General features: G+C 36.9%; 2 protein-coding genes and 1 long non-coding RNA gene across 4 annotated transcripts in view; 2 read left to right on the top strand and 1 right to left on the bottom strand.

Annotated features, from left to right (window-relative positions):
* traf2b (Tnf receptor-associated factor 2b) overlaps positions 1-8,190 on the top strand; it is a 29,137-nt gene extending 20,947 nt beyond the window's left edge. For both annotated transcript variants that reach the window (XM_065284582.2, XM_065284583.2), the window contains 6 exons: positions 1,705-1,779; positions 2,024-2,098; positions 3,289-3,642; positions 5,360-5,537; positions 5,827-5,975; positions 6,076-8,190. In XM_065284582.2, the coding sequence (XP_065140654.2) occupies positions 1,705-1,779; positions 2,024-2,098; positions 3,289-3,642; positions 5,360-5,537; positions 5,827-5,975; positions 6,076-6,294 (1,050 nt within the window). In that variant the 3' untranslated portion in view covers positions 6,295-8,190. The remainder of the gene's footprint in view (positions 1-1,704; positions 1,780-2,023; positions 2,099-3,288; positions 3,643-5,359; positions 5,538-5,826; positions 5,976-6,075) is intronic.
* Positions 8,191-8,907: 717 nt separating this feature from the next.
* Positions 8,908-20,227, bottom strand: fbxw5 (F-box and WD repeat domain containing 5). Its single transcript, XM_065284581.2, has 10 exons — positions 20,085-20,227; positions 19,023-19,218; positions 18,608-18,765; positions 16,153-16,336; positions 15,627-15,775; positions 15,004-15,327; positions 14,303-14,486; positions 12,581-12,728; positions 11,378-11,590; positions 8,908-10,159 (listed from the first exon to the last, which is right to left on the bottom strand). Exons 2-10 carry the CDS (start codon positions 19,207-19,209, stop codon positions 9,889-9,891), a joined length of 1,818 nt encoding a protein of 605 aa, XP_065140653.2. The 5' UTR covers positions 19,210-19,218; positions 20,085-20,227; the 3' UTR covers positions 8,908-9,888.
* Positions 20,217-22,008, top strand: LOC135774461 (uncharacterized). Its single transcript, XR_010543691.2, has 3 exons — positions 20,217-20,352; positions 21,128-21,208; positions 21,752-22,008. It is a non-coding gene; the product is annotated as an uncharacterized lncRNA (long non-coding RNA).
* Positions 22,009-22,037: the final 29 nt, after the last annotated feature.

Raw genomic sequence — 22,037 nt, 5'->3', positions numbered from 1 at the left:
GCAGCACACTCGGATCCGACCGCATACATACTGTAATAAACAGGCGTTCGGTGGCTTTTTACATCACGACAGACTATGCCATTTGAGGAGGAACCGCTCATTGATCACCGTATTTTTATAAATCCTGTACATGTTTGGACCTGCCGAACAGGTTGAGGACTTTCATATACTTTGTTTAGCAGAGAGGTTGAGCAGTTTGACCAGCGGGCTGCGGGAACCGGACGCATATCACGCCGCCAGACTGTGTTAACTCGAAATGTATAACTATTATCAGATCGACCCACCGGGAAAGTCCCGACTCTCTCGATTGCCATTCCGCTACTGGTTGTAAGAAAGTGAGTGCGTTTGGGTCGCTGGTCCCCGCGAACAGATGTGACGTGCCTCACTCAGCTTCCAGGATTAGAGACATGCTGCCAAAACCGTTTGTGCTGAAGATCGCATAAAGTTACACCCATTTCAGGCAGGATCATCCCCCTCAAGCCAGCATGCACGAGTATGTTAATTGTTTGTTTACTTTCTACACGAAGATATGCTAACGTTATGCTATCTGGCTGTCTGCCTATCTCTCTATACTAGCCTATCTGTCTGTCTGTCTGTCTGTCTGTCTGTCTGTCTGTCTGTCTGTCTGTCTGTCTGTCTGTCTGTCTGTCTGTCTGTCTGTCTGTCTGTCTGTCTGTCTATCTATCTATCTATCTATCATCTGCGCTATCAGAACTGTACTTTACTCGTCTTTCTATAGTCATTCTCAATGCTCTCAATGCGGCTTTGGGAAATTCTCTCCCCAGCGTGACGTCATACAGTGCGTTGTGGGGGAAAGGAGAATCATTGCAAACCGCTGTACTTTTTCATACTTTTTCGGGTTTTGTGATACCCAACAACATAAAATACAATGGATAACAGTTTAAATGTTTATTATCAACAAGCAAATTGCACAAATTCGTTGAAAAATTTTACCTGCAAATCGCCCTTTAAGCTCTCCCTGGTCCAGGTGCAGCTTTTTAATGAGGTGTCTCACTCTCTTTCCAAATCAATATCACCATTTCCATTTGCGAACTGATGACTGCCATGAGACCAATGGGTCCATTTATACTTAAGGCAATCTTTTCTGTAGTCCATTTGTAATTACCAAAAATGCAATATAATATATTTTTTATTGTAAGATCACACAGTCTTACTCAATATATTTGTTGGCATCAGTGGTTTAGATCATATTTTCAGAATCCTATCACTTTGTTTATGTAAATGAGGAGCTCATGTTACTCTTAGGTTAAATATGGTGTACCGCAGGGATCGGTTCTAGGCCCGATCCTTTAATCTTTAAAAAGGTCCTAATATGTACCATTTAGGTACAGATATATTTACATTTGGTAACAGTTCGTACAGTACCTTTAAGGTATTAATATGCACTCTTTGCTACCAAAATGTACCTCTGAGGTACTAATATGAACTCTTTAGGTGTATAGGTGTACTGTTTTAGGCGAGCTGTCAAAGCAAACTTTTTTCAGGTTAAAGCAGATGTTGATCTTAGTGTCATGTTACAGACAAGTCTTGTGTGCTTTGAGTCATGTGGGTTATGAGCTATAGTGACATAGAGGTTGAGTAAACAACCACATTTAAATTTTGTTATACTTTTGTTATTTATCTAAATGCTTATTACAAAATTTAATTCCATCTTGCTGAATCGCACACTCCTACTCCTTACAGGCACATGATGAAATATGTCAAAAGTTTCCCATGCAGTGCAAAGACTGCGGCAAAAAGAAAATCCCCAGAGAAAAGGTTAGTCTCTCCATTTGGTTTCTGTATTACACTGAAAGGTCAGAAGCTAAACTAGTACAAAGTCTTACAGTGGCCTCTTTAGCCAAGTATTTTGCTAAGTTATTCACAAATGATTGAGTTGTGTTAAAATATTCCTATAGATGCTTGTAAGACACTTTAAATAGAGGAATAGGCCACCATTTATTTTATGAAACTGCATGAGGAAGTTTATGTCCTATCTTTCATATCTCTTTTTTTTTTACAGTTTCAAGAGCATACCAAATCTTGTGCAAAGTCCAAATCAGCGTGTCAGTTCAGTGAGATCGGGTGCAGGGCAGTGGTGTGTATTACTTTTTTCTATGAATAGAGTGTGCTTTATCTGAATATTCTTTAGAAAGTGGATTGGAAAAGCAATATCGTCTCTGACGCTAAAGGCTAAAGACTAGAATGCAATACACCATCTTACATTTTTAGAGAACAAGTCTCTAGAAATAAATACTGTACACAGCACACACATTGTTAATCTAAGATGTGGTTCACAAAATGACTGCATGTGGTGCAAAGGTTATAATTTGCCTGAGAAAAAAAATCTTATGTATAATGGTTCTGTTTGTACTTAATGTGTATGTTTTCAAAATTTAGAATTAAAGACAACAGAGAGCTTTATTTCTTAATTTTTTATTTTTTGTTGTGATATTTTCGATAAATAAAATATCTTAGTCACAACCATAAAATATTCCATTTGTTTGTCACAACTCTAAAATAGAACTAAACTATGTAAATAATTTGGAATGTAGGTTCGGGAAATCACAAGCTCATGTAATCACACAGAAGGGTAGAATACATGCATATATGTATTAAAAAACAATGTGAAAAATGTCTAAAGCATTTCTTACCTCCTTGCGTCCAAGAGAATCCAAAAGCATTTTCTAGTACAGTGGTCCTCAAACTTTTTTGCCGTGCGGCCCACCTTGGATACTTCCTACGTGCCCCCCCCCCAAGAAAACGTATGACCTAAAACATTCCAAAACGTAATATTTAAATTAAACAAAACATATTGAATTATACAAAGTAGTGCTGTTGGTTAGTAGCCTTATTTTTCTGAGGTTTAAATACACATAATTTATGATCAATTAATTTATTTTATAAAATGTCATAAAACCGGTCTCAGGGGCCCCTAGTTTGAGAACCACTGCTCTGGTAGAACTTGAGAATCATCATTTTAAGTATGTGACCCATACTGGTTGGATACAAAACTGCCAGTCAGAAATATGCAGAAGAAACACACTTCTGAAAAATCAAGGTCTAATGATCAAATGAGAGATCCTAAATAAGACAAAAAACTAAAAGCTTAATTTTTACTACATAATGTCTGTATCACAGTTTATAGCAGTGATTCTCAAACCCCCCCATGTAGGCTACTGCATCCCATCAAAACACATATAAATATACATTTAATAAACATTTATATTTATGCATTTGTTACAGCTCATTCCGTATCATTCATTTAATGCAATATGTCTTCCATAGGTGGACAATGGTAAGCTGCAGGAACACGAGCAGACGAGTGTCATGGAGCACCTACGTCTCATGTTGGGGGTTTTGTCCTCTGTGAGGTTGCGTGCTGAGGGTGGTGGAGAGTGGCAGGAGGATTCCGGGTTGGGATTGTATCGCGGACCTGAAGATGCACTTCCGGCGGGAGCCCATGCCGCAGCGCATAATTCAGGAAGAGGAGGCAGCCCGGGTGTGCAGCAGAAAGTGACAGCATTGGAAAACATAGTCTGCGTGCTGAATCGAGAGGTGGAGCGCACGGCCCTCACCCTGGAAGCGCTTTCACGCCAACATCGACTGGACCAGGAGAAAATTGAGAACTTGTCGAACAAGGTATGACATGTGCACGGCTCACAGGACGTAATGCACTTAAATAGCTGCAAAAGATCAATCCCTAAGCTGATTGATCCGGTTGTTTTTTCTTTCGGACAGCAGAGATGGTTTTTGATACGTTTTGATCTGTCTGAGCGTCATGCGAGCCTATCACCCTGCAGGTAACCAGTTATGTCGTATTGAACGATGTTGTTTTATGACAGTGAATTGAAACGTATTATTTTAAGAGGTCACGCAAAACTAGTTGCTACGTGTTATAAATTGGCATCATGTAGTTCCAAAAATATATGACTTTTCACCTTAAGAGCAGTCCATGTGACTCACTCATGCCACAGGTTACTTTGTATAAGAGACAGACTACTCTATTATTCACTCACTATGTTCCTCCTGTCAACTCTTGTTTGCATATGCAAATATTCAGACTTGGAGAGTTTACAAATGCAAATTTTTTACATAAACCTTTTTTGTTTTATATGCTAAAACAATAATAATACGATTTAAGAACTGTGGTGGAAAAATACTTTTTAGAAACGTTAATTCTTATATTTGCTTTCACAAAGCAATGGTGTTTCCTAAGAAGCCTTATAATGTAATACACAAGGCATGTGGACGGTTTTTATGGGCGGTTCCCTTAGTAGCCGGACAACTTTTTTCCCTGTTCACTTGTGTTGTACGAGAAGAGCAACTCGAGTGTCTCCTTTTGTGTTCTGCAGAAGACGGAAAGTCATACACTTTTGGAACGCAACTTTTATCGAAATTTGAAACACCAGTGATAGCCCTCAGTTTTACAGTCACTACAAATAGGATTTATTTCACTTGGGAATTGTCAAACATAGACGTGTTGTTTTTGCTGCTCCTGTAATATGATGATGCATGATGAACAGAAGAGCCACAGCTGTCTCTGTCTCTGCCATGATCCTTCATTCCAGTGGAATTTAAAGCTGGTTCCCGCACTGCTTGTTTTTGGACTTTTTACCTGCTGATTGATGCTACACCAATGAGCCAAACTTCCAAGGGCTGCTTGGATGAGAAAAATGGGAAGCCTATTATTGGGAAGCCCATAAATCATGCACACTAAATACTATTAAATGTGTTTGAGCAGGAAGGACACTGTGCTGTGTTTCTAAATAATCTAAGTAAAACTGTTAAACTATTACTTAGAACTCAAACTCTTTTATGTCTTTTTAATAGTATGCACGGTCTGGCCAGAAAAAAATTCAGACATGCGGATACTTAATGTAATTGGATTACTTTTGTAGGCAACAGTTCTTTTACAATTCTCTCCTTGTGTAGCTTTTATATCTTAACCATAATGAGAAAGATGTTAATATAAATAGTACAGAAACCAAGTAGATTTTTGGGATGTGGTAGAGAAGACTTGGTTTGACGAGATACAGTATCAATACCAAATCTCGGTCGAAACATAATGCACCCTGGCCTTAAATACATATGATGTTGCATAAGGTTGTAAAAACAATGCCACAATGATTGTATGGTAATCAAATATAATATTACAGTTTGCAACTTTTTTCTTGACCAGACAGGTGTATACTAAACACACATATAGAGTATATTTACTTTAAGTTATCTTTCAATTTAAATGTATATCCAACAAAAACCTATCTACCAGCGTTATAGTTGTAAGGTTACAAGAAACATACCCATGTGTCTCACTTTAACCCTGATCTTTGTGTGTGTTTGTATGGTGGTTGTTTAGGTGAGACAGCTGGAACGTACTTTAACCATGCGAGACCTGCAGTTAGCAGAATCCGAGCAGTCATTGCGGGAGCTGCAGTTTTGCACATACGATGGAGTTTTCATATGGAAAATAGCAGACTTCTCTCGCCGCAGACAAGATGCAGTGGGTGGCCGAGCACCTGCTATGTTCTCACCTGGTAAGTGGTTTATCATATTAAACAGACAATGAAAATGCCAGACAAAAAAATCTGATTGACGTACAATTATGGTTTTAAACAATTAAACATTGACCCCTGTTTGTATTCTAAAGTGTTTTGATAGATTAGGTTGTTTATACAGCAGCCCACTAGCATGCTTTCATTTTCATTTAAGTCATTTGGATGTCCCCTCTATTCCCATGTCGCCTGACTTTCACTTTTATAATGTTAACTGGAGATCATTTATCCAATAGTAAGTCTGACGAAACACTTGTTTTGTGTCCTCTAGCTTTCTACTCCAGTAAATATGGGTATAAGATGTGTCTGAGACTTTATCTTAATGGTGACGGCACAGGCAGAGGTACACACCTCTCCCTCTTCTTTGTGGTCATGAGGGGCAAATATGATGCACTCCTAAAGTGGCCCTTTAGCCAAAAGGTACGTCATTTCTTAATACCTAACAGTATTGAAATGATTCTAAGCTTTAGTACATTGGATTGTAATTGCTGCTCTCTTGTCATTGTTTCTTTACTTCCAGGTGACATTAATGCTTTTGGACCAGAACAATAGAGAGCACATCATCGATGCCTTTAGACCTGACGTGAGTTCCACTTCTTTTCAGAGGCCCATCAGTGAGATGAATATAGCCAGCGGCTGCCCTCTTTTCTGCCCCCTTGCCAAGCTAGCGGGTAAAAGCTCCTATCTGAGAGATGATACAATATTTATTAAAGCCATAGTGGATCTCACTGGCTTATAAATTATTATAATAATCCAATATTGAGAATAATAATATCATCAAGAATGATCATTATCTAATAATAACACAGCTGCGGAAGCCTATTATGTTTAATATATGAAATATAAAAATATATTATAAATGGTGTATACTATAATTATCATATTTACACAAAAACTGATTCCTTTCTATAAGATTAATGATACATTTTTTATATTATATTAAATCTATACTGAACATTATATTATATATCTATATTGAACATTATTATTGTCATTGTAAGTTAGTCTAGTTAAGCATTTGTTTATGCTCATACTATGCTTATATAAACTAAATACTAATTATTCAGGACACTTATCAATCACCAAGCTCCTACAAAGGAACTGAATTGCCTTGTGCAAAATATGAATGATTCATCAATAACTGATAACAATTCTACTAGCTAGTAACAAACCAGCAGCTATCCCAGAAAACCAACATATGTACATCTTAGGGCTGGGTATCGATTCAGATTAGTGCTGCACAATTAATCGCATCGCAATCGCAATCGCAATGTCAGCCTGTGCAATTATATGACAGCAAAATGTTGCAATTATATTAAATAAATAAATGTGTGGACTTGTGAACACAAACTTTCTGATAACAGTTTGATGATTTTTCTTGCTGTTTAAAAAAAAGAAAGAAAAATGAACAAAAACGGCAATGCACGTGTGGCATGCACGTGTGTGGTGTGCTTCGTCACTTATACCAGAGCGAAGATGGATACAGAGGAGGTTTACAGTGATCTGGTAGCTAAAAAAAAACTCTATGTCTGTTGTATGGCGGTATTTTGGATTTAGGATTACTGACACTGAGCTGTTGCTACATCACGTGGCAATACGAAAACATTTCTAGTTTTACAAATACACATTTTAGCTAAACTGTGTGTGGATATTCTTTAAAACCCATCAAGTTGACTCATCATACCATTTAGTATAATCGCAATCGCACATCGCAATTTTAGCATCAATAACCGCAATGGGAAAAATTACCCAAATCGTGCAGCCCTAATTCAGATTTTCCAGATCGATTCAATTTCGATTCACAAGCTGTCAAATCGATTCGATTTCGATTCTCGATTCAATTTTCAATTCCGGTTCTCGGGGCAGTTTTTATATTTGATTCTCGATTCAACTCAATAAATATAGATTAAATACAAATACTATACTAATAAAAAGAATAGTGAACAGCAGGTTTTAAGTGGGTAATTAATTATTAAAATCGATGAAGCACCTGAAACCGGCATTTTAAGCACTGAATTAATGAATGACAGGCTTGCCTCTCGCTCCTTGGTAACCTCGCGCAAAGCAAAAAATAGGGTGACATCTAGTGAAGAAGACTACTCATTCGATTAACGTTAATCTTTCGTTCAATTTTTGCAGAAATAAATATGAAAGAAAAAAATCGATTCTGCTCTTTGAGAATCGATTCTGAATCGACCACATTTTAAAAAAAAAACGATTAATCGCAAAATCGATTTTTTTTGCCCAGCCCTAGTACATCTTGATTTATCAACGATTTTATTCATTGCTTGACCGCTCCACCTATGAACATCATTTAAGTATGGCTTTGACTTCTTTTTATCTGGGCTTGAACATTAAATAGCTACACAATTTAGAATAGATGTAGAAATTTGATCTGCTTCAAACCCTTATAAAAAGAAACTAGCATAATGATTTATTATTATAACAGTGCTGGGTTTATAATTGCTAAATCCTGCTTTATTAAAAATACTTTTTGATCAAATGGATTATTGGACACAAAAATAAAATAGAAAAATTAAACTAACAGTAGAATTGACCCATAGAATTTAATTAATGAATAAAGAAATGTCAAAATATATCTGTAAATTAGACATGAATTTATTTTCCTTTTTTTTTTAAAGTTTCTAGTCATTCGTATGCTTCAATATAATATTGTAGATTAGAACAATCTTTAAAATCTGTCTTGAAAATAAACACAATATTCGTTCATGATAGTTTAATAGATTGAGTTCTTGATAAATTAAGTATTGACTCGTGTTAAGAGATAACCTTTTTGAGTTGAATTGATTAACAAATGTTGACATTAATATTTTACTATCAGTAATAAATATTGTAGTAGTGTTCATTTATTGTTAGGTTATGTTAACAAATTATAACAAATTGTGCCGTAATGTAGAGTTATTACATATGTGGTTATGGTTTTAGTTAGTTACAGATTATCATTAGATTAGATTTAATGAACTTTTTGATTACGTTTTTCTTGATATTTTGTATTTTGTGAGGTTTAGTAAATGTATACTATATTTATGCAAATTACTTGTTTTTGAATAAATCATCACATTGCATGTCAAACTATAAAATCTTTTGCAGTATATTAAAAAAATTAACAATTATAATATTCTTATAATTTTATAACATTCTTCTATTTATCGTGTGCTTTTTGTGTAAAATGCTAAATGCAATAAACATGAATAAATATCTGATTCAAATGTCTCTAAAAAGTGTGTATATTTTTTCAGCATCTGTCTTGAGTGGTCAAAATTGCAACACACAGTGTTTATCTGTTTTGGTGAAACAAGTTTGAGACAGAAAAAAGAAATTCACACTGCCATTAGGTAAAAGAAAAATAGTTTAATAAGTAAAACCGATTTTACACCACAATACAAGATCTAACGTGGCAAAGAGCAACTGGGCCAAAAAGCAACAAAGTCAAAAGAGAAGACCAAGAAAACCAGGTCCATTTAAAACAAAATATTGACCCATGAAACAACTGCTAATGATCCACTCACAACTACACTTTTTGCATGGGCACTGTGGTCCATCAAATAAAATTGCCTGATGTGCACAAATAAAATCTTAAGAAAGCCAAAAGAAGGTTATACTCCATAACAAACAAGTAACAGATATTACATCTGAGCTTCACAAATGGACATAATATAAGGCTTGGAGAACTCTCTTATTCTCTTCCTCATGACATCCAAGGTTGTTAAGAATGAGCACCTTTGCTGAATGTGTATGATATATGGTAAAGAACATCATATGATGACACAGGTAAATGAAGTACTGTTTATAGGACTACAGATAAAACAACAATCACAACCGTGTTGCACAGTTTTAGCAAAGCTTTGATTTCCTTGCCATTAAATCTCCTGACCATACATGTTCTGTTTGTTCTAGTTCAAAAAACAAATACTAGGTCCAGATATCTGAAAGACAAGAGCCAAAAATGCCACACACCCTTTCCCCAAATAAATGATGTACAGATGTGCACTGTGCACATCATTTTCCATATCTGTGTTACATGGACATAAAATACACGTGACACATAAGGATGAATATCATATTCATTAACTTAAGGTTTTTCCACAAATTCTCAGTCTTCTGCTGTAAACAAATAAACAGAAGTGCAATTTCCATAAGCTTATGATTTGTGTGGCTGTGGTGCATCCTACTGGAGGTCCATTAGAAACACACGTACAGACCCATGTGGAAGTCAAGTCAAACGTTTCAAGTTTTTTGACCTCATTAATGTCCCATGGAGTGTCTTAATTCACAGCCTCCACGACAAAGCCTTTTTTGTCATGTGATCAGGTCAAGGCTTACCGTTCAAATGAGCACTTCTGTGGCCGAACAGGGAGGAGAGAAGTTTTCGAGCCCTGTGAGACCGCTGTGGGCTCTGTCCTAGTCGCACCATGCGTGGTGAGCGCCATACTTTAATGGTGGAATCGTCGCTGGCAGACAGCAACAGCTCCTGGTCCGCTGGGCTGAAGGCTACAGAGTTGACCACGTCGTCGTGCTGCAGACGCGCCAGGCAGATGTTGTAGTGCCGGTCCCAGATGTAACCATGCTTGTCCTCCGCTCCACTGTAGAGACAGTAATAACTAGTACAATAGTCTACACAGTTTTAATGTTATTATACAAAACTGGGCTTTTGAGACCTAGAGATTAATTACTTATTATGTACACTTGAAAGAAACATTAGTGGTTTAGAAATTCAAAAATGAGGTTTTTAATAAGAAGGGAAAACCAAAAACACATGCCCCTGTGTGAAAATGACCTGGGTATTACAAAAAAATCTTATTTTAAAATCTTAACGATTTGGTAACCATGGAAATTTTAGTTAGGACCTCATTTAAGACAAAAGCTATTACAGAATAACACATCCAAGTGCATTATCTTATCTTAACTGCTGGAAAGTGGGAGAATGACATTACATTTTTTAACAAAGTGCAGGATGATAAACAGCAATGTTTGTTTTTGGATTACTTGTTGAATATTTTTTACCTTCACACAACACTCGCATTATTTACATAATCACAATGTTTCTCACCAGTTGTTGCTGCTAAGGGTGGCCCAACCAGTTCTTAGGTTTAGGGCGCAAGCACTTTTTTTTCACACAGGGCCATGTGGGTTTGGATTTTGTTTTCCCTTCATAATAAAAACTTTAAAAACTGTTTTACTTGTGTTATCTTTGATTTAAATTTGTTTCATGATCTGAAACAATAAAGTGTGAAAAACATTAAAAATATTATAAATCAGGAAGGGGGCCAACAGGTTTTATGTTTAGCATCCTAACCATTAGGTCTAACTTTTATAGCACTTAAAAAAAAAAAATTTGTTTGTTGTGCTATAAAAAAATCATGAATGTTAAAGGGCCAATAAGTAGGATTTACCACCATCTTTTGGTGAAATTGTGTTTTGCATTCAAACGAACAGTGCTCTCTAGCGCCTCGCCTTTCCAAATGCTTGTTGCAACTACGGTAGCCGTTGTGGAAACGCATTGGTTGGTTAGTGCTTTCTGTCCCTCTCTGCTATATTAGTTTATCAATAAGGCGGACGACATGGAAGCCTCCTTGGACTTACCCATCAATGTAAGTATAGAGAAGAAATTCTAAGCTTACAAAGAAAAGTCAGATCACTGCCAGAGGTCATTTGACACCAACGAGGACATATTTATGAATAAAGACATCGATTTTGAATAATAAAATACTTAAAATCCTACTTACAGTCCCTTTAAGCCAAAGACTGTTATTTCAGCCAATAAAACAAATGTAAAACTAACCAACTTCTATCTGGCTTACCTGGCAACAAAATCCCTGCTGACATCGAGGAAGATGAAGAAGCATTCGTCATTCGGAGTGAAAGCCCGGTGGGCTCGAAGGCTGCGGCGCTCCTCCCTTAGACTCTTCAGATCTATCACGTGCAGGTCAATCTCTTCTGCGATAGGTGGAGGGGACATAGGGTCTGATATCACACAGCCTGTTGGCCACGCTCGACTGTTCACATACAAGTACCTGTCAATAGACATCAGCAAAAACTTGATAGCCTGACCTGACTTGCTTTGATTTGTGCAGGGTTCCCACATTTTGACTAATGATATCCACAAGTTTTTGATGAGTTTTTAAAGTCATTTGTGATGACTGGACAAGGCATTTTATATAATCGTGTAATAAATACCAGGGTGTATTGTTATTTGCTTCAGAGGTCAATTCTGGGAATTAAAGGGATAGTTCGCCCAAAACATAAAATCATCATTTACTCACCCTCATGTTGTTCTAAACCTATATGAGGTTCATCATTTTGTTGAACACAAAGGATAGTTTGATCAAAGATGGTAAGTTGATGGGACCCACTGACTTCCACAGTATTTATTTTTCCTACTATAGTACTAAATGGGTACCATCAACTGTATACTTACCATCATTTATCAAAATCTCCTATTTTGTGTTTAAAAGAATAAAGAAACTTACAATAATGTTTTACAATAATCATTACAGTGAGTTTTGTACAGATAAGCACTGCTTGCATTTTCCTCAGAAAAGGAAAAAAATCTATATTTTGGTGATTTTATTAAGTCTTACATTAAGTCAGAAAAATCTTTCACTTTCAGTTTTTTTACTGTGGCAAACATGTTATGACAAAGCCTACTTTCAAAAGCTTATAATAGCATTATGAATTTACTGGAAAAGCTTTATAAGGACAGAGTCAACAGATTAAGCTTAAAGGCGGAGTGCACAGTGTTTGAAAGCCAATGTTGACATTTTAAACATACACACCCCTACCCCAATAGAATCTGGACCTTCTTTTAATAGACCCGCCCCACACATACGCAACCCCGTCAAGGATGTCGTTTAGTAGACACGCCCCTTACTGCTGATTGGCTACAAGTGTATTTTGGTAGTCGACCCGACTCCCTTTTCCAAAGTGTTTTACAAACACTGTGCACTCCGCCTTTAAGAAGAAAAGCTGAATGTTATTCATCTATTGCTGCACAGCAGACACACCTGTGGTCAGGTGACAGTCCCATGCCAATGATGTGACCATGTATGTCGATCACATGATCCAGCGAGTCAAAGAACTCCTCTGTGCTGCGCTCCTCTCCCAACACGGGCCCACAAGTCGTCATCTGTTCAGGCATTATACGCTTAATACCTGACCCAAACACAAAACATACAAAACAGACCTTTATGGAATTAGCAGAGCAATAAGCTATCACACATTTAATAGGTGTGTCACGATTCTCCAAATCCTTGATTCGATTACATTTTCGATTCTAAGGTCACGATTCGATTCTCGATTTTTATCTTTTTTTAAAAGCGCAAACAAATGCCACGCCATTTTTAACACTAGACTTTTATGAAATATAATATCTGACCTTGAACCCGGAGATGCCCTGCCATGTTAGTCGTGCTGCCAGGGGAAAAATATGGTACACGCACATACCTGATAAAACGAAACTTCCTGTCAGATGAACATTCCTGTCAGTGCTTTGCAACTTAGAAACGCGCTTTTATTACCGTCAGACTAATTGATAGATTGTGAGACTACACGTGTTTTTCCCGCTTGGCAAGCCAACCGGATGTGACATAGGGCCATGGCAGCATCGACGATTCCATTTTTTTATTCGAAGTTCGAGGTTGTGACTTAATTTCTGGTGCATGTTAAATGTTAAGGGTGTCACGATTTTAAATCGGAATCATGACACCCTTAACATTTAACATGCACCAGACCATACTTAGGCAATTGCGCTGCGTTACAATATATCAAAACTGTACAAAAGTGAAAATGATTGATGTTATTTGAAGTCGGCTCTCAAAAGACAAAATACCCGATTAAGCTATTATGTTGCTATTATACACATTTTTATCAGGACGTTCTTGCGACCCGGTAGTGGGTCGAGACCCATTGGTTGGGGACCTCTGCCATAACAAATTGCATATTCAGACCTCTGTGTTAATGAAATTCGTCCTGATTGCATATCGCAGTGTTCTTCAATATAGTGCAGCTCTAACGGTACACGCAAGAAATACTGTAATAAGAAACACTTATGCATCACACAATGAAAAAAACAAACTGCAATTCCCCACTTTTCTCTGAATATAACATGATTTCAGGATTCAATTAAGCCCTTCCAAAAGAGTCATTGAAAACATTAAATTCACATTCAAAAGCATTATGAGCCAAGATACTAGCAGTCTTTGTTTATTAATCTCATTGCAAAAATTAAGTGCTCAGTGTATTCTATTAAGTATTCAGTAACTCTATGGGCCGGTTTCCCGGACAGGGATAAGCTTAAGCCAAGACTAAGCCTGAGTTTAATTAGGAAATATAACTCATTTTAACAAACATGCCTTCCTAAAAACATTACTTATTTATGTGAATTTTGAGGCAAAACAAAGAGTACTGATGTTTTTTTAAGATATGTCAGTGCAAGTTGTTTTCAGTTTGGACAGCTGTTTAAATTTTTTTAGTCTAGGACTGGTTTAATCCCTGTCCGGAAACCGCCCCTATATGTTCGCACCAAGCATTTTTTATACTGTGATCAATAAAGGAAGATTGCTAGAATCTTTGGCTTATTCTTTTTAGATACAAATAAAACCTTTTTCAAGCTATGAGTTTTTTGGAGGGTCATGAAGAAAACATACTACACTAGGTCTTTCATAGTCTGAGGCTTGGACTAACGCGACAGCCATAAATCATAGATCTTTGCGTAAAAACACATTTACCTATTTGGTGAGGGGAGTAGGTGAGGCTGCCTGTGGTGAAGAGGAGGTAGGTCTTTTCTTCTTCTCCTCCAGGAGCAGATGGAGACACCAGGTTTGGATCGGGAGCTTTGGTGCGCCTAATGCCCATTAGCTTTGCCACATGCGCCTCTAACTCACGCTCATGGGCTGCGGTGTTCTTACGTCCCTAATGGCAGAAACAGATAGACTGAGAATACATACACTGAGAATACAGAAGAACAGGTAAAGTTATTTGTTTTACAATGGATGCCTTATTAAAGTTGTGTGTGGTTTAAACTGTTTTAGGTCTGGGCTTTAAATTTAATTGGCTGTGCATAGAAGGAGAACTGACATCACTGTATAAAAGTTTGTATCACTCTGCTTGTAAGTTATTGGAACTAGAAGAACTAATTTTGTTACAGAAGAATGACATGAAATGGCTAGGTTTGATCTAAAATGAATGTTCTTCATTATCAACATTATACTTGTTGACAGAACTGATGTACAAAAGCAATATTACACTCAAAATCATTTATGCATTTGGCATACGCTTTAAGCACACTACCTTTCCTTCTCATTGTCATATTGCTTATTATACACATTCCAATTCCCATTACATCTTTGCAAAGACACAATCTCATTTATAATAACATGAACGACAGCAGATATATATATTGAGTTGTTTAAATCCTAATGGCTCTTACGTGTATAACATGCTGCAATCCAGAAGGGTTAAATGAGGGCAGATGTGCAGAGACTCTCTTGTCTTTTCGCTCCTCATCCACATAATCCTCATCATCTTCATCCTCCTCCTCTTCACTGTCTGTGCTCCCCAGATCAAAGAGCAAAGGCTGGTGCTGTTGTGTCTGCTGGGCCTGAGCCTGTGATTGAGCTTCGTAGTCCAGAAGCAGGTCCGGTGAATCATGACGACGACAGTGGGCGACCATCACTGTGCGGATGGTGCTGGCATTAATGTTTTGGATCTTAAAGAGACGCTTCACCACATTCACATTTTCTGACTCAATGTCCTGTATACAGAGGCACAAAATACCCTTATTTAGTAAATACTACATTTTCTCCTTCTAAGAGCTTGACAAATGACTTTAACTACTATCGTTGTACTATTGTATGGCAAACTCTGATTAAGAATCTGTTTTTCTGTTCAATTAAACACAATATTTATTTTTGGGTTAACTTTTTCTTTAAGACACTAAAATAAAGAACTAAATTGAAATGGGTCTCCTTGAGGCTTTTTGAGAAGAATGGTTGAAAATTGCATTATTCACAAATGTATAAACACATTTCAATGAAATTATGGAAAATACACCTGGAAGGCTTTGTTGAGCCAAAGCACAGTGCAGGAGGTCATGTTGCCAATCCAATGCAAGTTACCAGAGATGAGATGAGTCTCATTCAGCCAGCAGCCGAACACATCGTAGGGCTTATTTCTCACACGAGACAGCAGGGTGTAGTTCTCTAAAGATCCATAACAACAAGGTCAACCAAAAAGTGACTTGCAATACAATATTGTGGGTATCTGTGGAAAGTACATTCAAAAAATCTCTTCTTACTAGAGCCCGACCGATATGCATTTTTTGGGGCCGATGCGATACAGATTTTAGGGAGTAAAGAACACCGATAACGATATATCGGCCGATATTCTTTGTGTAAATTATAGTACAGTACACATATACTACAGTATATTATACTACAGCATTTAATGTCTTCTGTAAGGAACGTTCATATCGGCTTCATATCTGCGGCTTATACGCCGATACAGATATATCTGCGACAGGCTCATATCGGCCGATAAAATCGGCAAAACGATAAATCGGTCGGGCTCTACTCCTTACCCAAACTAATGACTGCGATCTCTCCGGAGGAGGAGTGATGTGGGCCCAGGTAAACCCCTGAGACCAGCAGGAGTGTGTCATCAGCATTAAACTGGGAGAATTGAGTGTAGCCCCAGTTAAAATGCCGCATGCTGGAACTGTGAACCAAAGAGATGGTGCCATCTGGACGCTCTGTGTCCCACAGCTAAAAAAACAACAGAGGAATTACAATTATGTAGACAAAGTGTCAAAAAATGACAACACTGCAACCGGCGTTCTGAAAATCCTCCCCCTGGCAGGGGTTTTCAAAACTGTTCGGTTTTAGTGGCCTGATACACGTTTCCCTATGGACGAACGGCTGAACCGAGTAAAAAAGTCACGATTATAAAAATACCCGTGTCCATGTGGACAAGGCCACAGATGGGTGGCTGACAAATAACGTGGCCACAAACTTGTATATTAAAGGTCACGTTTTGCCTGATCCCATTTTTCAAACTTTGGTTAGTGTGTAATGTTGCTGTTAGAGCATAAATAATACCTGCAAAACGATAAAGCTCAGAGTTCACTGCCAGGCAATATATTTTCTTTAATAGAATTCCCCTTTCAAAGCCTACAGCTTTTTATTTCTGCAAACATTGAACTTAAGATTAACGTTAATCTAATTACTAGTCTTCTCCACTAGATGTCACCCTCTTTTTTACAATGCGCGATGTTACCAAGGAGCGAGAGGCGAACCTGTCATTCATTCATTTAGTGCTTAAAATGGCGGTTTCAGGTGCTTCGTCGACGTTGATGCCACCTTCACATAAAAAGTCAGAGGTATGGAAGCATTTTAGATTTCGCAAGCAAGATGACGACGATAGTGTTGTGGCTTTTAATTTATTTTTATTAATTACCCACTTGTAAACTTCTGTTCACTGTTCTTTTTTATAAATGTAGTATTTGTATTAAATTAATCGAGTATAAAAATCGATCCGAGAATCGGAATCGAAAATCAAATCAAGAGTCGAAATCGAATCGATCTGATTGCTTGTGAATCAAAATGGAATCGATCTGAATCAGATATTGATAGTAATCAGCTGGAGAAAATATAACATTGGCCTAGTGGTTTTTCTTTTCAAATATCTTACAAATTGCAACTTTAATACAAAACTATTTGTTCGCCTCACAATCTTGAGGTTTCTGACCAAATTACGATATAAAAACTGTAAACAATTAGTTCGCTACCGAACATTCATTTGACTCTCACTTCTCATTCAAGACTTATAATGCTACATTTGGGTATCACGTTTATTGTGCAACGTCTGAGGAACAAACATGCACTCTTGTGGAATTTCAGCTGTTTCATAAGAGGTTAAAGGGATAGTTCACCTTAAAATGAAAATTATTTTAAGAATGGATTTTTGACATTTGTGAATCGATTCAGAATCGTCCGCATCGCAGTGCATGGAAGAATCAATTTTTTTGGCCCACCCAGTGAAACCGGTCAATCGCTGCATCCCTATTTGTAACAACATGAGAGTGAGAAAATGATGACCAAATTTTCATTTTTTGGTAAACCATCCCTTTAAAAGAGGTTTGTGGACGAAAAGGGTGCTATTACTTTCTAAGCAAATAGACCTACTGATTTTTGCCAAGGACCTCAAAATATCTCTACACAACTGAGAATATGTCTATTGAGCACGCCAGACCACTCAAGAATTCTCTAACCTGACAAATAATGACTAAATGCTGCTAATGTTCAGCTGGTAAAACTAAATGGCAATAGAGATGCTGCTACTCTGTTCTGAGAGCGAAACAAATGCCGTATTTTCCGGTCTATAAGCCGCGTTTTTTTCATAACCTGGCTGGTGCAGTGTCTTATTCTCAGGAGCGCCTTGTAAGTCAGTATGAATTAATTTTGACATTTATGAGGCAAGAGACAACATTACCGTCTACAACCACGAGAGTCCGCCATATGCTGCTTCTGTATTTATGTAATTCAATGGATTCAGTAATGTGGAATGACGAGTATGCGAACTTCACGTTAGTTCGCTCGTTCGGTTAATTTAACCTATTCAACCTTCCAGGTAAGTTCTGTATGCTATGGTTTAAATTATTATCGTTTAAATAACTGATAATAATACTTTTAACGTACAGACATCTATTCAGCCTGCTGTTCCGTCCGCTATTGTTAAATTGAATAACTTGCCTTTCCAGATTAATGTCTGTTCTTCGGCTTGGATTCTGTGGAATCATTTTTTTAATAAACGTGACGTTTAGTCCACTGTGACTTATATATGTTATTTCGTCTTAATGATCGTCTTAATTTATAGTCCGGTAAGTTTTTTGGTGTTTGTCGGAGCAATGTGATCTAACCTTACCTATCCTTATAACAAACAAACAAGAAACATTATCTTAATATTTTATGATCATAAATAAATGGTATAAGCAACTCATAGATGTCTTTATGAAGTGAGGAGTAAAACAGTGTTACCTTAACAGTGCAGTCTTTGGAACAGGAGGAGAAGCGGTGCCCACGGTGAGAGAAGGCCAGATGTAAGACCTGGTCATGATGTTCCTTTAAAGTCTGAACCTCCACACAGGGGATACAGTCATACAACCGCTTAAACTCCCTGTACCATGACAAAGCCGCTACACACGTGCAGAAAATGCAAAAAACAAAATAAGTAAAACATTTTGTGAACTTGGCCATGGTCTCAGCTCTTCTAAATTAACAATTTAACATCTGGCAGGCACCTAACTAAATGTACAGTGACCAATTCATGCATCCCCTTGGAATCTAACCCATATCAGCAGTATTCAAAAGACTTGGATTATACTGCACAAGTCATATTTGCTAACAATGGATTTTTCAGAAGAATTAAGCACAATGTGAATTATCTTAGCACCTGGGTGCCTGGGCACAGAGCGTGGGATGCGGTAGTAGTTGTAGAAGAGCTCCCTCCAGAGAAACTCATCTCGTGACACAGCGAACCACTGACGACATGTAATGCCAGCGCTCAGCACCGCCTTGTGAGGAAGATGCAAGAAGATCTCCAGCACCAGGCTGTCTGGCAAGCCAGGGCCACTTGCCATCCTGACATCCTGAAGGAGCAGAACATTATAAATGTCTATCATCGGTCAAAAAATTTAAGCAACATCTGGGGTTGCCATGAAAGAAAAAAGCTACACAATGAATTCCTGAAAGTAAAGTTTTTCCTCAAGCTTGAGCGAAAGCATGATTAGTTGCTTTTTTGAAAACTAACACTGTTTATCTGAGATAAAAAATGTGCTCTGATCCCGTTTAACTTGCTTCGCGGATTCCAGCGTATCATGCCAGAACCATCAACAGCTTTACTGGTGGTATGATTTGTAACAGATCCTAAGGTTTCAAAACCTATCCTCCAAATAGACATGACATTCCCTACCTGCGCTTATCCAATCTAAGCTACACATATCTCACCCCTCTCATTTTCTCTCTTTCTAATTTAAGATCTGCCAGTTTTTACAGCAACACAATCTTTCCTTCTCCACCCAGATTATTTTTATTTATTCATCAAATATATGAATAAAACAAAAACATTTTAAACTATAATATTTTTAAAAGCAGTTATAACACATATGCTAGTAGTATTTACAGCAATTTATTTTAATGTTTAGGCAGATATTATAATATTATATATTATACATTTCAAAATCTACAATGAATAATTTTATTGCTAACGTTACACTCGGCAGTTAAAACATTGTGTTAAGTAAAAAAAAAACATTTTTAAGATAAAGAGTGTACAGTTTAAACAAAAGACGTCCTGAAATTACATCGATATTTCGCTGTTATTGATGTTATTTATCTTTAGCAGCTAACGCGGCTAAGCTAAGCTCATTACCAGCCTTCACCATAAACAAAATGTATACTGATCAGTGGTGTGACACTGTAAAAGAGATGAATATTTAGTTTAATTTTACATTACCTGCCAAATGCCACAATTTGTGGAATGAATTGTAAGTTTATATCTACAGAAAATAAATCATTCTAAATTCGTGTAAACTCCGATAGAACTGTCTAGCACTAGAAATCTAGTCTAGAATAATCAAACACCGATGAAATGCGTCTGCGTGCTATGCCTTAAAACTGCAAGTCAAACTATTCGATCACAGAACATACCGGTGCTTCAACATCACAACAAATAAACGAGAAGACTGTTAAAGCAACTATGTTAGTATGACTAATTATGAGAGGTAAGATTGATATTACTCTGCACTGCAATTTTTTCTCTGTTTAATTATCAGAAGCAACATAATTACAACATGGTCAAATTGTGCGCTTTTACATAATGTGTGCATTGTATTTTATGTGTGTGTAGATATGTAGTGAACATATTTTACTGATGCAAACATAATGGGCTACACAATCTTTCGGGGAAAGCAGATACTAGTCATATCACTTTACATGAACAACCAATGGAGGAGAGAAAATAAACCTGGGCAAACAGAATAAATATATAGATTCCTATTTGAATTTGTGTTATTATTAACAAATCAGGATCAAATAAGATCAGAAATTTGATCATTAAAAACCACTTGGGTGTAATGTTTACCAGAAATCTAATGCATTGGATTAATATAAAGAAAATCACAAGGTTATTCTTATATCCTTAGATGGTATTTTTTCAAATTCTAAAAAAATAAAAATAAAACGCATGTACACAATCCCTTATAAATTGGAGAGTGGGCACCAGGCATCATACCATAGACCTACTATAAACCCTATTACTACTAAGGCTTTGGTCCGGGGTTGTCCAGAAAGATTTTTTTAATGTCTTTGTTTTTGTAGATATTTAATTCACTGATCCCCCTTGCTTACTAGTCAAAATAATAATAATAAGATAAGGGATAGGTGCATACATTTTATTTAAATATTTTGATGGAAAAGACTATATTAAAGGATGCTTTAAGATATGTGTATGTAATTGAAATGCACTTCATGGAATTGTTGAATTATTTATGTTCTTAGGGATTTCTTATCTGGCAGAAAGGATTGTGTCATGTCTTACTACTTCAAAAAGAGTCCGTAACACAGCGAGACATGACAATAGTAAGTGGTACATAGAGATGTTTTAACATTTTAAAGCTAAAGGAAAAGCTCATCGAAAATTCTGTCATCATTTACTTATCCTCAAGTTGTCCCACACCTTTATGCATTTCTTAGTTCTTCTAAACACATATAACAATATTTTGATACAGGTTAATAGCCAAACACTGGGTCCATTTCCCTAAAGCAACTATGGTCACAAGTTCTGTCATTACTAATAAAGGTAAATGGTAACAACGACCATTAGTTAGCTAACAATGCTTTTGGGAAACATACCCCAGAGCTGGGGCACCATTCACTTCCATAGTATTCTTTTTTTCTATAGTGGAATTCATTGGTTCCCTAGATCTGTTGGGTTACACACAGTCTTAAAACATTCTTCCTTTGTATTCAGAAGAACAAAAAAATAAATAGGCTTGGAACAATTTGAAGGCGAGTAAATGATGACAGAATTAAATTTTTTTGGTCAACTATCCCTTTAAGTCGGCTTCAGATGACGCAAGGCACTTTAAAACTATCTAAATTTATCCATTTCATTTTTTACAGGACACCATGCAGTTTGGTCAGTTAATGGGGCATCATCATCACCAGTTTAGCCCTTCTCAGGCAATGTGGTGCTCACTTAAACAGCATCTTAGTTAGGAATATACACTCAGCACTAATAATAACTCCATCAACAAGTAAATTATGATTGACAATAATGAAGAAATGTCTGTAAACTCTATGAAAGGGACAGACATTTCTGATAACCAGCTCAGATCATAAAATCCTGCTACCACGCACGAAGCAGAGTTGTTGATATGAGATATACAAACACTGTTCTCATGTTATC

This window comes from Paramisgurnus dabryanus, chromosome 5, assembly GCF_030506205.2.
Source record: "Paramisgurnus dabryanus chromosome 5, PD_genome_1.1, whole genome shotgun sequence".
Classification (NCBI taxonomy): domain Eukaryota; kingdom Metazoa; phylum Chordata; class Actinopteri; order Cypriniformes; family Cobitidae; genus Paramisgurnus; species Paramisgurnus dabryanus.
The sequence above is the reverse complement of the archived record's forward strand: the minus strand, read 5'-3'. Positions and strand labels throughout refer to the sequence as shown.